The 16,810-nt window shown below is 40.0% G+C and overlaps 1 protein-coding gene across 1 annotated transcript; it reads right to left on the bottom strand.

The window, feature by feature from the left end:
• Positions 1–1,357: 1,357 nt before the first annotated feature.
• Positions 1,358–16,791, bottom strand: LOC122162545 (V-type proton ATPase subunit S1-like protein). Its single transcript, XM_042822943.1, has 7 exons — positions 16,664–16,791; positions 11,088–11,128; positions 10,205–10,266; positions 8,036–8,277; positions 4,745–4,795; positions 3,259–3,502; positions 1,358–1,988 (listed from the first exon to the last, which is right to left on the bottom strand). Exons 1-7 carry the CDS (start codon positions 16,789–16,791, stop codon positions 1,686–1,688), a joined length of 1,071 nt encoding a protein of 356 aa, XP_042678877.1. The 3' UTR covers positions 1,358–1,685.
• Between the last annotated feature and the right edge of the window lie 19 nt (positions 16,792–16,810).

Raw genomic sequence — 16,810 nt, 5'->3', positions numbered from 1 at the left:
TGCCTTCTTTTGCTGTTTTTTATTCTCTGCATTCTCTTCCATGAAGTCTGCCTTGCACATAGCCTGCACAAAGTCATCTACCTTGCCCAAGTGCCTCACAGCAGAAAGCACACACACATCCCCATCTTTAATTCTGCACCGGCATTCTGTGCTGACACACAGGCATCATGTGGACAGGAGAACACTGGGGAAGGAGGTAATTTTGAAGGTCAGGCTGCCACTGATGATGTCAGTTTTTCACTGCCTGATGGGAAAGCAGACCACAGGCACAAGAGTTCTCCCAGCTCTGGGGAACATCACCTATTCAGCACTGACACGCTGAGCTCCTTCTAACTTTGCCATCAACCTGCGTCTGTCACTGTGGCGTTTAAGGAAGGGAGAACCATGCCAGTGAGTGTTACACCATCTCATGCAGAATGCCATGGACACTTTATTTGCAGCCCCAAATCTCATTCTCAGTCGGATTCCCAGATACTCCTGTTTTTGCTTGTATCCTTTATGAAACACTTTATGTTTGGCAGAGATTGGCCACGGGCAGTCCTGCCAAGTCCCCAGAAGCTTATCTCCTACATCTGGTTACAGTTCAAAGATGACGTTTATTTTCCTCTGAAGTGCTTCCCTAAATCAACTAACTACTTAATACGTCATGTCTGGTCTCTGTGTCATTTGTGCTAGTAAGAGCTCTTTGGACATCTCTCAGGATGCTTAAAGAGCATTGCAGGATAGGTTAAAAAGACCATAAACAATTAGCTAGCTCTGTTACTTAAAATAAAAGCATTTGATTATTAAATCTGCTTTTGCAGAAGATTTTCTAACATTCTGGAAATTCTTTTTGATGCTGGGGAGCTTCCAATTCCACTATGTTTGCATGTATTTTCCAATTTAGCATTAGGTATTCTCCTTTTAGGTAAAATATTGGAAAACTAAAGAGATTTGATAGAGAAGAATCAAAATCTAGAATTATAGGGCATAATGCTCATAATCCTTCTTTTGGCATAAAGTTGAGCTGGGAAGTTAAGGATAAGCCTTTGACCAGATGTCTGCTCCTCTCCCAGCAGATCTTTATGGTAAGCCTCCAGCTTATAGAAAAGTATCAAGATGCCTCTGTACCACAGCTATCACTGTTTATCAGTGCAGTGTGTAATACATAGCTTAGGTGGCTCTGATGAAGGAGTACATGCAGACAAAGAGGAAGGGTGCAACTTGGAATGCCTGAATTAAATATAATGAAAATACACAGATGCTATTTTGTTAGGATACAGTCAAAGCAATTACAAAACCAAGAAAACTCTCATTTTCTGTAAGAATGAGCCAAGAGATTTGTTTTTGTTTTTGTTTTTTTTTTTTGTCTCTTTATTTAACTTCAAAAAAATTCCATTAGTGATTCTTCTCTTTAGAAATCAGTAAGCTGGCTGCAAAGGTATGCATTTTGGTCTTGTACTACAGTAATAAACTCCTATCACACTGTATCTGTTACTCACACTGGAATCTTTTTCCCTTGTCCTGCTTTCAAAGGAAACTTTGAGATGGCTATCAATAAATGACACGATAAATCAAATAAACAGCCTATTATCTATTTTTCTTTTCATTGGTTGGTGAAAAATTTGCACAAACTACACAGAACGAGGCCAGTAGAAAAAAAATACCACTTTCATTTGTTCCACTGAGACAGATATAACATGCTGCTAAATATAGATTTTACAAAACTGCTGGCTTCTAAGTTCATAGGATTCATTTCCACTACTTCTCAGTGGCTCTTTCTCATCTGCCATGTCACTGTCTTTCATTTGTGCAAAATAAGCAGGAGAAGCTTTGCACTCTTGATGCCTGTCAAGAGATTTCAGGTGGATCAACATATGAAGAGTATAGGCGAGAACCAGCAGCAGAATCAGCGACATAACCAAACCCATAAGAATTGCTGGAGAGAAAAAGGATGCACAATCTTTGGCATAGGCAAAATGTCCTTCTTGAATGTTAAAACCTTGAATCTACAAAGAGAACAAAAGGGCTCATATTAAGTAAAATCTTTGCAAACAATTTTGTGAAGTTGCTCTGGTGCCACTGAAAGTTTTTGATTTAGTATCATCATCTTAAAAAATTAAATCTCGCAGTGATATCTGGAGTTCATAGTGAGCTTATCCAGGTCAGTCTTCTGGAAACCAAAAGTTATTCTGATCTGCATCACTCTGTTGCCCAAAGGATTTGCAGTTCATATTTGAAACAAAATCTTCCACGATCACTCTCAATACTTTGGTCACATTTAATTATAAGCATGGTACCTTTCTGGTACAGTACATTTCCAGTAACATTTGCTAAGAATTTCTAGACTCTGTTTCAAACTGCACAAATTTCAATGCACAAAACATGCATAATTGCCTACCCTAGTATTAGATTTTCATCGCCAGATTCAAGCAGCAATACCTGGTAACGAATCAGCCCAACTACAAGAAGGTGCATTCACCTATGGCCAGGACAAGTTTTACTTGTGGCTTCAGTTCTAGTGTGAAGTTCACCACACTGGCATTCACAGAGTTGACTGCTTCACTAAGATGGGTCCTTGGACATTTACCAAATGGGGACTAAATGGGGAAAGAAGTCCCGTGTCACTGCATTTACTTCTTATATTGTTCTGCTTTACCCTCGCAAAAAAAAAAGTACTGATGATGAGGCAGAGCAGAAGTACTCAGTGCAATCAGGGCTATTCGGCAATTTGGCTGGGATTCATCCCCTAAAACTTAGGTATCTAAAAGCAAAATATCCAAGCCGAGACATTTTAGAATCAACTATTGCCAAATTCAGAAATAATAGGCACTCTCAGCTGATGATTAATCTCATCCTATAATAAGGACTCAGGATGAGTCAGAAGAGTTATCCACTGGCTTTAGAGGCAGACTGGGGTGACTGTAACCAGAGCACAACGTCAACATTTCTTGTCTTCAAAAATTGAGTTAGATGAATCCCAACCTTGATGATTGGTTTTAAGAGTCCAGCTCAGAGACATCTAATATCGACAGTTAATTTTACTTATTAAGAGGAAACCCAAGCAAGACACTACAGAAAAGCTACATAGCCCTACATTTCCTTGACAGGAGAATGACTACAGTAATTTAAATCTCCATTTGCATTTGATTTGTTTAAAGTTCTGTGGAGGTTAGACAAATTGTACACAGGAGATCATAATACTTTCTTGGAACTTAAGTACAGAATTTCCCATCAGTCTACCTTTGGAATCCATTTGGCCTAATTCAACAGCATTACCTGGAAATCAATGAAAGTAACTTCCCAGAGCTTTGAAACATCATTTGCAGAGCTCGGTATCAGGAGGGCATCATATCTCTGCAAGCTGCTCACGTGTTCACAGTGGAAGGAGTAACTTGCTGGTGCATATATTCTTGTTGCATTAAATGTTGCTTGTACAGAGTGGTTGTAAAGAAGCTGCAGTCTCTGTAAGCTGAACCAATTCTGAACAGACAGCTGGTAATAGCTGGTTGTTAGTAACAATCTGAAAATATTTTATGGGAAAAAAGAAGAATACAATAGCAAGTCTTAGAGTTGGAACTATTAGGTCCACATCTGATAATCTTAGAAGATCAACCAATATTATCAATTTCCTCCATTTATATTACTGCAAGCTCTCATAACTCTGGAAAATAATTTGTGGTTCTTCAGTACTGTAGCTAAATGATTTTGTTGCTCTTCCTCACAGTGAGGAGAGCGGCAAGAGATTTTCCAAAAAAAAAAAAAAAAAAGAAATCTGTATCCAACGTTGGTATTCACTTCCAGCAACAACAGAGGAAGTCTGTCAAACCTTGGTCTGCTGATACATACGCTCATATGCCTGTAAGGCACTTCCTGAAGACTCCAGTGATCACTTTGAGATGTGATGCAATTCACAAGAAAACAGTATAGATTTTATAGACATTAATGATAACACTTCATATGTGAAATGTGTTTCTCATTCCAAATGTACTAAATTGTTGTAATGGAAAAGGTAAACTTTTCTTTTGTTAGTGCTGTGTACTGTTGTTTCTTACAGTTCCTCAGGCTTCACAGAGAACACTACAGATTTGTTACATACTCTGAGATGCTTACCTACTTTAGTCATGACACAGTAAATTAATAAGAGTGCACAGATGTGGAAGAAAAAAGGCTAAATCAATATGATCCAGTATACACTCAATTTATGCATGGAGTCTTGGTAAAATACCACCACATACAAAAATTATTTACCAGGAAATGCTTGTTTTCTTTGGTCACCAAGAAGCAAACATGAAGTAGGTCACAGTCTGATGCCTGTGCAGCCTACATTATCAGTTTTTTTCAACAAAATTTGCAAACAAAAAGTTAGCTAATTAGCAGAGTCTAGGAAATATCTGAGACTACTCAAATGAGATGACATGAACTTTTCTCATGCATAGAGAATTCAACATAGAAGAAAAAAATGCTGTAAGAAAATACAATAGGCAAATAATACAGTTGAAAATGACAGCTCTGTTAAATGCAAATGTCTTGATTATATCACAGTATCATAAAATGTTTGGGTTGGAAAGAAGATAATTGAAGATAATCTAGTTCTGAGCCCCCTGCCAAGGACAGGGACACCTGCCACTAGCTCACCACATCAGCAGTTCTATTACATCATTTTTTTCATCTCTCCCCCCAAAAAATCACACAAATAATTGCATACCAAAGATACTATTTGTATCTTTGATTGTGTAATATTATTCTTTATCATATTACTTACCTAATAACAAGACCCTTTAGATTTCCAATATCACCAAACTTCAGAGAAAGCCTAAGTCAAAAAGTAAGTAGTGTCAGGCTAGAGAAAAACTTCAAAAGTCTTAAGAGAAAAAACAGCATAGAAAATTAAGCACAATTACAGACAGTCTTTTACTCAGTATACCTTTAAAATCTGTAGAAAAAAACCTGCAATTATTAGATCTCCCTCCACTGAAATCCTGTAGCTCATATGTTAATTTGAATGAGGCCTAGACTTTCCACAAAGAACACAAGATACTTAAATCCCGCTGTTTCATCCTCAGTTGATAATTAGGTGCATTTGATCTATGCTCACCTTTTCAAGTCAAAAAGGCTGATTTGTAATACATGTATTGGTCAAGTGTAACCTATACATGTCATTAAAAAGAGCTACATGTAAACAGGCATGAAATCCTCATCTTTTTAGGTTCTAGAGTATAATAAAAGCAGATAGTATGGAAGTTCAAATTTTACACATATGCATCTGTACAGCAATATAAATACACTGGCTGTGAGGTAGCTCTACAAAGCTTCTGTGCAGTCATCACAGGCAACTAAAGTGAAAGGCTCTAGCACATACAAAACTAATCAGAAACATACTGCAAACTATTTTATACTTTCTGTGAGCTGCTTCAGATGCTGAAAATTGCAGAACTTGTCAGCACCGAATGAGTATTCTGGATATTTCTTCCACAGCGAATATGTATTAAATTATTGTACAAGATGATACAAGCCAGTTGAATCATTGAGTAAACTTACATAACAACTCAATAACAAAAAGTGCATTTCTTCACAGGGACATACATATGTAGGTAGGTCTATACATTACCTGCAATCACTGCATTGTATTCACCCAGGTGCGCAATTCAAACACAGCTTGCAATTTGATTAAATATGTGTGGTGGGCACAAGAGGCGGAGACAGCTGCACTGAACCCACCCTTCTGCAGCACTCCGTTGTTACCCACACAGTCCATGCTTGAACTACACACAATCGACTCATAAAAATTACCACTACAAATCATGTAACATTAAAAGGTTCTGATCACGTGGAGCCACATTACTAGCCATCGAGGGCCACAAGTGGGTTGCCTTCTCCCCCATAACTACACCTTTCCTTGTTTTATTACAAAGGCATATCATAGTCCAAGGATAGACACATCACAAAAGAAGATTAGACACTGGCAAATAAGACATGAAATTTAGTTGCTTGATCCAGGAATTGGTACATAAAAACCAAACCAACAAACCACTGGCTAGTTTATTATATTAAATTTACATAGTAAATGCATATGCATTTGTAGCCAGGTCCTGGCTCCAGCTACTTTGCATTGATCAGGCAGTATAAAGCTATTATGAAGCTAATCCAAAACCACAGCACAGGATTGTCTTAGCAAAGAAGGCGTCAGACGAGAGAAGTTTAAGGGGCTTCTCTGGGTGAGAAAAACAGGACAATTCACCATGTGAGCACTCAGACAGATAATCCACTAAGTTGGTAAGCCACTATCCATCATATCTGAGAAGCCATGGTAGTCTGGTGAAATTCCCAGTGACTGGAAAAGGGGAAACGTAGCCCTAATTTTTAAAAAGAGAAAAAAGGGAGACCCAGGAAATAGAGGCCAATCACTCTCCCCTCTGTGCCTGGCAAGACCATGGAGCAGATCCTCCAAGAAACTACATTAAGGTACATGGAAAACAAAGAAATGTTGGTTGCCACCAACCACGGGTTCACTAAGGGCAAACTGCGACCTCATACGAGTGTTTACAGCATTGCTGGATAAGGGAAGAACAACTGACATCTTCTACCTACAAAGCATTTGACATTGTACCACATGACATCTTTGTCTCTAAATGAAAGCAACATAGAGTTGACAAATGAGCCACTCAGTGGAATTGGCTAGCTGGTAGCACTCAAGGAGTTGAAATCAGTGGCTCCATGTCCAGGTAGTGATAAAGGGTGCTCCTCAGAGGTCCATATTGAGTTTGGTACTATTAAACATCTTTGCTGGTGACATAGACAGTGAGACTGAGTGCACTCCCAGCAAGTGTGCAGATGACACCAATCGTAGCATCATAGGATATCCCAAGTTGAAAGGGATCCATAAAGATCAACAAGTCCAACTCCTGGCACCACAGAAAGATCAGACTGTATGACTGAGAGCATTGTCCAGACGTTTCTTAAACTCCAGCAGCTCGGTGCCATGACCACTGCTCTGGGAGTTCATTCCAATGCAGTCAACTCACTGCATCACATCAGAGGGACAGGATGCCATCAAGAGGGACTTGGACAGGCTTGAGGGACCTGGATGCCTATGTGAACCTCCTGGAATTCAACAAGGGTAAGTGCAGAGTTCTGCAGCTGGGTCAGGACAATCTCAATTATGAATACAGGTCAGAAGATGAGTGGCTTAGGAGCCACTTGAGAGTACTCCCTGCAGTACTTAGGAGTACTGGTGAATGAAAAAGTGAACAGGAACGAGTAATGTGCACTTGCAGCAAAAAACATCAACTGTGTCCTGAGCCCTGGGGCTCCTAGCACAAAGAACACATGGATCTGTTGAAATGGTCCTGAAGAGGCCACAAGGATGCTCAGAGGGTGGAACACCTCTCCAATAAAAAAAGGCTGTGGAAACATCTCTAGGATATTAAAAAAATGCATTCCTTCCTAGTATGGCTATGGAATGGGAGGATTTGGGATCCAGTTAGGTTAACTGGTAGGAGCGAGGGAATGAACTGTTCATACTAGTAATTCATGCCAGAATAGTATGCAAACCTGTAGTTATTCCACCTTTAAGAATCAGCAATTCGTAAATCACATTCTGCAACAAGGGGCTACTTAAGTCTCTCTAAATACATAAGTGCATCTTTATGCTGTAAACAATAATGGCACATATCCTATGTGGAAGTAAGTAGTCCACCACCCAAAGTCACATACAGCCAGCCTCTAAATCCTGACATTTAGCATAGGGCCCATTATTCATTTTCCCAAAAAGCTACTGAAAATAGCTGGATACTGAAGAGATCAATAGCTCCAATCTCACAGATACTAGTGGGAAACTGGCTGGCCACAAGGACTGACATTAGTGAAGATGAAGACAGACATGTACGTCTATATGCTGTATGAAGCATTTATCTGAAAGCATCTAATGCACACTGCTTTGCTGGCTGCAATGCGCCTTGATGTACTGGGGCTCTATACTACATATTACGAGGTTTGTTTCTTCAATATTTACTTACTAGACTTGTTATCTGGTACTATTTCACTGACATCTTACATTGCATTGTCTTCACTGCAGTTTGAATCTCCAACATCCACTGTTGCATGGACACCAAATGTCTTCTCTGTCAAATCCAGCTGTGTGTGGTTTTCAAACTTAATCATGATCCTCTTGGCCCAGAAGAGAATGCAAGGGATGCCATTAACTGTGACATTGAGAGGGCTGTAGTGGCTGGGGGTGAATGGCCTCCAGGATGGTCTTTCCAGCTGCTCCTTTCTGCTCAAGTTGTAGCTGACAACCTGAAGGATCATAAGATAAATATCAAAAGGAGGGTACTGCAAGAGACATTCTCCATCCTACAATAAGGTAACCACTTGGAAAACATTGCTAGAGCCAGGTCTTAGCTGCAGCAGTACTGAGGTAGGAATGCACAGACTTACCTGTCTCACCCCTCCCAACACTGCGCAATGTACCATACAGACCTTTAGCTCCAACACAACTGGCAAGATAGCTAATATAAGCTAAAGTTGTTTTTCTAGTCACTCTACAGAAGTATTATTAGAGTAAATGACATTTTTTTATCCCACCTCAGCCCAATACAAAAAGATGAAGCAATGCTAGAATCACAAGCTGCTCACCCCTGCAAAAGGCTCTCTAGGACTCAGCTGCAGCAAAGCATACAGCCTACCATACCAAAAACAATTTAGGCAGCTCTAAAGGTGGAAAAAAAAAAAAATCAACTTTAAATTGACCTTAGACAGTTGGGCCTGTACCATGGCTCAGTGTGGATCTCTGCTTTTACAGAATCAGCAGTTCATAACATCGCAGAATGGCGAGGCCAGACTGTTTTCAGTGGTGAGTGGAGACAGGACGAGGGGAAACGGCCGGAAACTGCAGCATAGGAAGTTCTGCACAAATGTGGCAAGAACTTCTTTACAGTGAGGTGACGGAGCACTGGAACAGGCTGCCCAGGGAGGTGGTGGAGTCTCCTTCTCTGGAGATGTTCCAGACCTGCCTGGATGCCGACCTGTGCGACCTGCTGTAGGGAACCTGCTTTGGCAGGGGGTTGGACTCGATGAGCTCTGGAGGTCCCTTCCAACCCCTACAATTCTGTGATTCTGTGATAACATTAAACGCTGGCAACTGCAGCTTCCACCATGTTCTCAAAAGAGGTCAGAGAAAAAATCCTATCCCCTCTGCGCCAAAGAAAGACAATTTGACTGTGAGATTATATAAAGTGAGACAGTAAGTTAGGGTTCAGAAAGGATTTCAAAATCTGTCATTTTCGTATTTTAAGATTTACAGATTTTTAGCTCTTTTTCAACTATGCATGCATCCCATCTAAACAAAATAATGCATGTAATGTCTTCATGGCTGTTTCACATTCAGCAAATTCAAAGCATGAACAAAAACAAAGCAGGTATTCTTTCTAAGTTTCAGTCACAAACAGCATCTTATCAGGCTCCAGAAGGGACACGGTTAAGCCCCAAAGCTTTGTCTTGGCTTAAAGAGATGGGTTTTTTTGCTGTTAAGATTAGCAAATCACATCTCCCAGCTCAGACCCTGAAAGACCCTTTTGATACTTGACCTCACATATAGCACAAGGCTGCTTTAGGAATTAAAATTAGTAAGTACTCACAGCAACAAGCAGAAAGCAAGGTAAGATCAGCAAGAAACACTGACTATGAATGTAATTTGGATAAGTAATAAGGCTGTATTCTCAGAATTACCAATAAAATAAATTTTATAAACAACGTATTTACATTAGAATGCATCACCTGCATGTTTTTTGATAGTGGAGCCTTTTCCTCTTCATTTCTGACAAGACCCACAGAGTAGACTCAGAAAATACTGATGGAATTCAAACAATCAGTTTTGCTTCAGATATTTTTTTTGTACCAAGCAAAATACTGGGCTCTGCAGTCAAATGCAATTGTACAGAAGAGGAGGAGTACAATTTGGTTCTTCTAGAACAACCCTATGCCTGAGCCCAGTGACAGCACCAGCAATGAAGCCTTACCTCACTACTTAGAAAAGCAGAGACACTCAAATGCATGTTGGAAATCAGTAGCACACCATAATGACTCACAGTTTTGTTGGCTATTTCCTGTAAATAATAGACTATTTTATTCAATAATTGAAGTTAAAAGATCTCAGCATGTTTCTGAAGGAAAAAAAAAAAAAAAGAAGACAAAGCTTTTCCAATACAGTTCCTGCAAGCATTACCTGTGCAATTGCCACTTGATTTACATTCAATTTTGGCTTCACACCACCATCATAGCGTCGACCTGCAGATAAAAGTTTGTTATGAGCTCACACAGAACGCATCCACTCATTGTACAACCATAATCTTGCACATTCTGGCACAAGTAGCCTTGAACAAAATCTCTTATTTTGTTTTGGCAAATATGTGTCTCGATGCAAATATCACCTTCAACATCCATCTTATGTTTTAGTTTACCTTGCTCATAAAATAAAGTCTCCTTTTCAGTGAATATTTTGCCATCCTAGCTGGGAAGAACTCCAGTGGCCAAAAATGACAGGATTTAGCCTATCCATGTATACATGTGTATACATCTCACACTTAATAAAACCTTACTTTTTCTTTATGCAACAAGCTATTTTCAAAGTGTGTGTGTTGAATTACAAGGCAAGAGCCTGTGTAGGAGTTTCTTTCCCTGCAGGGGACAGAGATGGGAACCTGTGACAAACAGATGACCTGTCTATCTTCACTGTCAGGACAGTGAAGATTTGTAGGAGTGAACTCGCTTCACAGACTTTCTCACATCTTCACCCTTCAAACACTTAGCTCTGTTTTCATCTGGTTTAAAAAAAAATAAAAAAAAAAAAAACAAACAAAGAAAGAAAGAAAAAAAAAATGAAGACTTCTTTGTTCTATATTCTCACTATATTTCAAAGTCAATTAATACATGATTGTTTTAACCAGGCAAATCCCTTAAAGGATATCTGTTAAGGGTAGACACGTTTTAACGGAACATTTGACAAAACAGTCAGCAATACCAGAAGGAGCAACTCCTGGGAATGAAGATTTTTTACAGCTGCACTGTCAAAGCCAGCATCCAGGCATTTAGCCCACTGAAAGCCTTACCAGTTCTTTGCAGAGAATCTTGATCTGAAACTACATGTGAACTAGAAGAGAAGAGAAAAATATTTACTTTACAGCATCTGAAGTCTCCAACAGGTTCACTAGGAAGAGTTCCTGCTGCTATGTTTCATTCAGTATAACATTCACAATAAAAAAGTACTTGAAAAGATGCATGCAAAGACCAGAACAATGTAAGGACAATGAGCAAGAGCGATACCAACTTAAATGTCTTCATCTTAGCGGCAGAATGGTGTGAGACACAGCATCATAAACTCATGTAGAAGGAACAGAGCAGCCTTGAAATCCATTTCTATCATGTCTAAGCAGTTCTGGCAGCAAGGGAATTTGATCCTTCTGCACCTGGCTCACTCAAAACCCATGTAACTCCATAAGCCAGCAGAATGCCCAGGGGGCCAAGACCAATGCCATCCTGGCTTGTATCAGAACTAGTGCAGCCAGCAGGAGCAGGGAGGTGATCATCCCCCTGAACTTTGCTCTGCTGAGGCTGCACTTCAAGTACTGTCTTCAGTTTTGGGCCCCTCATTACAAGAAAGTCATCAAGGCTCTGGAGTATGTCCAGAGAAGGGCAGTGAAGGTAGTGAGGGGTCCGGAGTACATGATCTGCGGGAGCACTGAGGGAACTGGGTTTATTCAATCTGGAGAAAAGGATGCTTGGGGAAGCCCTTATTGCCCTCTACAACTCCTTGAGAGGAGGGTGTAGCAAGGTGGCGAGTGGCCTCTTCTCCCATGTAACAGTGATAGGACAAGAAGGAAAGGCTTCAAGTTGCACCAGGGTAGGTCCAAGCTGGACATTAGGAAAAAATTTCTTTTCAGAAAGAGTGATGAGGTATTGGAACAGGCTGCCCAGGGAAATGGTGGAGTCACTGTCGCTGGAAGTGTTCAAAAGAAGAGGGCAGATGTGGCACTGAGGGACATGGGTGATGAGCATGTTGGAGGCGGGTTGATGGTTGGACTGGATAATCTTTGAAGTTTTTTCCAGCCTTAACGATTCTATTATTCTATCATATCACACATAACATCTTGTTTAACTCATGGTTTGGAAGGGCAAGAGGCTCCTTCTTGTGATCAGTGCCTCCCTAGCAAAAGCATTTTTTCATAGGCATACTCTGTGCTGTCAAGGATAGACCTGTTGTGCACCCCTGCAAACTCCCCAAACCCAGAAGGCAAAACAGAGAAAAGTGAGGGGAGTTCATATCCCAGCTTGTCACTTTGTCACTAAACACCAGGCCTGATGAGCAGCTCTGCTCCTGACCATACAGGACACTCAGTCCCTTTAGCAACCAAGGCAATAAAACAGAAGACAGTCTCCAGAGAAAATGTGACACAGTACAAAAAGACAGCTACGATCTGCAGCACAATGCAGTGATTCTAATCTGAGCTGAATGAGCCAAAAAGATCTTATAAGAAGTTCAATATAGATAACATTGTTCAAAATCAGTTTGGCAGTTTTAATTAAACAAAGTGAGCCCAGCTCTTTCTCCAGTCAAGAGCTGTTAAATCCCACAGACTTCAAAAAGATGGTGCACTTTCAGCCATTCTCACCACGTTTCTGAGCCAGGTGTTAGTGCTAGGATAGTTTTTTTAAACCACTGCTTCACAAGAAAGGAGCAGAAGCAAAGTAGTTTTGCTGTATCTACCGAACCTAAACAATCCAGAGCATAATTCCAAAGCAAATTTGTTTACTGTAACTTCAATAGGATCCCACTGAGATGCATGTACTGGACGTATACATCAACCGCCCTTAACCCAAGACTCACTCTGGCCCAACCTGCACCAGAAAGACATGGTTAGATCACACAGCAGACTTCAGCATCTCCAAGAGTCCAGTGCAAGGAACAAAAACTGGCAGTCTCAAGATATGACCATAATAGACTTAATTTTGTTGTCTTGACCAGACAAAGCTCTCTCTAAGTTTCTTTACTGACTAGGAGCACAGGCTGTGTCATTTGGGCCCAACGGTAATTTCCTCTCTCTGTTTTTCAGGACAGATTGTGCCTTTGGGACAGAGAAGGCAGTAGATCATCTGGGCATTTTTTCTTAGTAAGAGCTATAAAAATGAGGCACACCAAAAAGAAATTGATGTGAATTATTTAGATACTAACTAGTTAAATTTGGTTGTGTCTATATATATTTGTTAGTTATACACTTAGCTTCTTTGCATATGCTTAGTTAAAAGCTCAAGGCCCATTATTCCATTTGGAAACTGCCATGCTGAAGCAAGTAGACTAAAACTAGGATGTGAGGAGACAAGTGAAATCGCATAATTCAGTTAATTTCATCACTGAGAGGTTTTTATGTTGGTCCGAAAGAGAAATGGTTGGTTATGGTATTACGAATGTTGATAAGAAAGTCATTACTTATCTCCCATCTGGGATAATGCTAATACCACGGCCATGCCAAGTGGCTCACCTAAAGGAATACTATTTGATAAGCAACATGAAGCCCTCAGGAGAACAAAGAATGAATGAACGTATGAGGCAGCATATTCGTGACAAAAAACTCCGCAGGGTTATACCTTGAACACAGATACAAATGCCCTCCACACAGACTCTGAGGCTCAGGCTGAAGTCTGTGACAGTGCAGTCTGACGCCTTCACTTCACATGCAATAAACCACAGCAATGCATAGCCATGCTACTCCTGAAGGCCAAATTGCTTTTTCCAGCACAAAGATATTCAAATATAAATGAATGTGCACAGCTGATGAAATATTCATGCTTTCATGAGGAACGCAGTATAGAGCGCGACCCAGGAATCACCGCTAAGTACCACAGTATGACAAATGCTCTCAGCCACATGGCAGTCTTCTCACACACTTGCAGGCAGAGGCAAAGGAGCGGAATGCCTCCACCTCAGTACTACTTTTTCTTACCCTGCTCACCAGCAATGCCAGCTGCCTACCGTGTGAAACCCCACTAAAGGGTTTGCTTTGTCTCACTACAGCCCAACTTCTGTGGCACAGACAGTGGTATATGGTAAGGATCGCCTCCGTTTCTCTGAACAGAAAAAATCTGACAGTTTTATCAGGTCCATCAACTGCATTTGACATTTATAACCCTGAGGTTTCATGGAAGCATGTCATCTGTGACAGAAACAGGTGGCCTTCAATTTGACACATCCCAGTGTCAAATCAGAGGCCCTTTCAGCCAAGACCAATTGACAGGTGATTTCTGGCAGCCAGTTGCTTTTGCCCTCATAAGATGAAAGCATTGTAAGAAATAATGGGAAAAGTTAATGGTGAAATAAGAGCACGTATTTGCTTGTATACACAAAACATTAACTACAGTAAGGGGAGAAAGGAAACTACCTCTAGCTAGCCCTAGAGCTTTCTTCTCCACTGCCTGCAAAACTGTCAATAGGGGGGCTGCGAATCAGTAAGAGCAAATCATTTTAGCAAACAAAAACATACACATGACTTATAAAAACGTAATTCTTTTTCAGCCATTCTGCCCTACAGTAATTTCAAATTCAGGAGCACACACAGTGTATGATGTGAGGACTAACATATTTCTTTACCAATTCAGAAATAACTAGCTCAGACATATGCAGGCAATATGCTGTACGTTGAACTTATCATTCTTAGTGTGTCAGGAGCCCACATGAAATTGGCTTAGCCCTAATACAAAGCACTGGGATGACTAATCACTATGTAAAACCCAATTAAATAAGATTATAAGAATAAAGAAGTGTAAATTCCCTCTTATCAGACAACCTTATCCATCTACATAAGATAACAAAGTCTAACTTTGTATCTAAAATGTTCATGTATATTCCACCCCTTGAAGACTCTCATGCGAGCGGCCTTTTGGCCACTGAAGTGATCAAAATAAATAACCTGGAATGCAAAAATAATGAAGTGTGGAGGCCATACTTTTCATGCTATCAGCTTACAATGTTTCAGGTGAAGCAATACAAAGGCTGTCGTTTACTTTTCATATCACTGCTCTCACAAACTGCGTCAGGTGCCAAAATATACTCCGCTGCAGTGTTTACTCCAATCACCACTCGCGTTGTGCAGATGCAGACTACCTCACTGACTGCAAAACTGGCCTCAATCACTTATGAAGTATTTATTTGAAAAATAATGTGAACCTTCCCACTCACTAAATATGAAATTATAATGACCAAAGGAGAGGAATGCTTACTGAGCAGCTGGCAGCAACAGCCAGATTGTAGTCCCAGGGACGCTGTTCATATGTAGTATCTCCACAGTTACTAAATCATAATTGTGAGTCACATTCAAAGTAAAATCTAGTTCCTCCTAAGAAATGTACCTAACAAAAACTGTAATTAAATTTAGAACATATCTGCTGAAGTTATATCATTAAAAAAAAAAAATCTACAAAGCCTGCATCTCTTTACAGATTTTAAATATTTAGTGTCACATTTGGGTAGCTCTATTTGTGATGGAACATAGGGAGACAGATTTACATAATTATTTTATTTTGCACTGAGTATTGTTTGATCTGTACTTTAATAGAGTTAGGACCTACAAAAAATTATAGTTTTGAATACCAATAACAAAACTGAGCTCGCAGAAAGTCTGGTGAATTATAGGTATGATCTCACCTCCACTGAATGCAAAAGTTGAATTCCCATTCAATTCAACAGCAATAGAAGCACAACTACAGTTCCTAACTTTTATTAGAATAAAGTTCATGCAATGTTTCACTCTCTTCTCTCAAATTTTGATCTGATAGCAAGGAAGTGCAATTATTCTAAGAAGGCATCAACAAATCTGAAAACTGGCAGAGGAGAACAAGAAGTAAGCTATTTAAATGAAAACATGTTGTAGCACTTACTGGTAACTGACTACCAGCTCTCGTAATACAAGCTTAAGCAAATCACCACATGTCCTTCTTGCCAGCAGTGATCTTCATCAGCATATTTGATGTTTGCTACTAGTGACTTGGGGACATGATTCAACATACAATTTAGGCTCTTTATACTTTTATAAAGCTTGGCATTAGAAAGTTCTCTTTCTTTTAATTTGGGCTTCCTATTAATACTTCACTAAGTTAAAAAATGGCACAATAAACAGCAATGAATCCAAATTCCTTCCAATTTCTTAACCGTAAGACTTTTTAGCAATGCTGAATTCACACTTCTGCACAAGTAGAATATTTTAGCATGCATGTTTCATGGAGTAGTTTTCACCCCCTTCCTGCTATTCTATTTCTTAAATAAAAATAAATAAATAAACAAATAAAATAAAAGAATAAAAGAATGAAGTAGAAAAAGGCCAGGGAAAGTCAAAGCAAGAGAGTTATGAGCAAGAGAATCATTAAATGTAAGACAGATGCTCAGAAAACATTCATTTTAAAACCATCTTTAGTGTTACACATAGAATTGTTTTAAAGTTGTTTTCTTACACGGCGTAGGCTTCAAAATTTCTACTAATTTCTACATTCACCCCAGCTGTTCTCTGAGAGGAGAACTGAAATCATGCCCTGACATTCCAAACCACAGCAAGATCTTCCACACGACACACACCACTAAAGGTCCCCCTTCAACACACGCACCCAACTTCACCAAATCAGCAAGCGCTCCATCACTCACCTGCCATCCACTGTGGCTAGCGTTTGCTCCACAGCTGCTGCGAAGCCCAGACACGAAAACAGAACGAACAACTTAAGTGCGGCGTTTCTTTCCATGGAGAAGGGCCGATGCCTCCACACCGAGCACATTTGCTCCTCTGGGCTGGGG

This window comes from Centrocercus urophasianus, unplaced genomic scaffold, assembly GCF_019232065.1.
Source record: "Centrocercus urophasianus isolate 14NV4802_14NV808 unplaced genomic scaffold, USGS_Curo_1.0 seq_21, whole genome shotgun sequence".
Taxonomy (NCBI): Eukaryota; Metazoa; Chordata; class Aves; order Galliformes; family Phasianidae; genus Centrocercus; species Centrocercus urophasianus.
Note: the sequence above shows the minus strand (reverse complement) of the source record. Positions and strands in the feature narration are given on the sequence as shown.

Excerpts from the sequence above, each read along its gene's own strand:
- LOC122162545 (XM_042822943.1), bottom strand. The coding sequence starts at position 16,791 with ATGTGCTCGGTGTGGAGGCATCGGCCCTTCTCCATGGAAAGAAACGCC. Across the intron at positions 11,129-16,663 it reads CTAGCCACAGTGGATGGCAG|TTCACATGTAGTTTCAGATC; the intron begins GTGAGTGATGGA and ends CTTCTCTTCTAG. Across the intron at positions 1,989-3,258 it reads TTACTTTCATTGATTTCCAG|ATTCAAGGTTTTAACATTCA; the intron begins GTAATGCTGTTG and ends TTCTCTTTGTAG.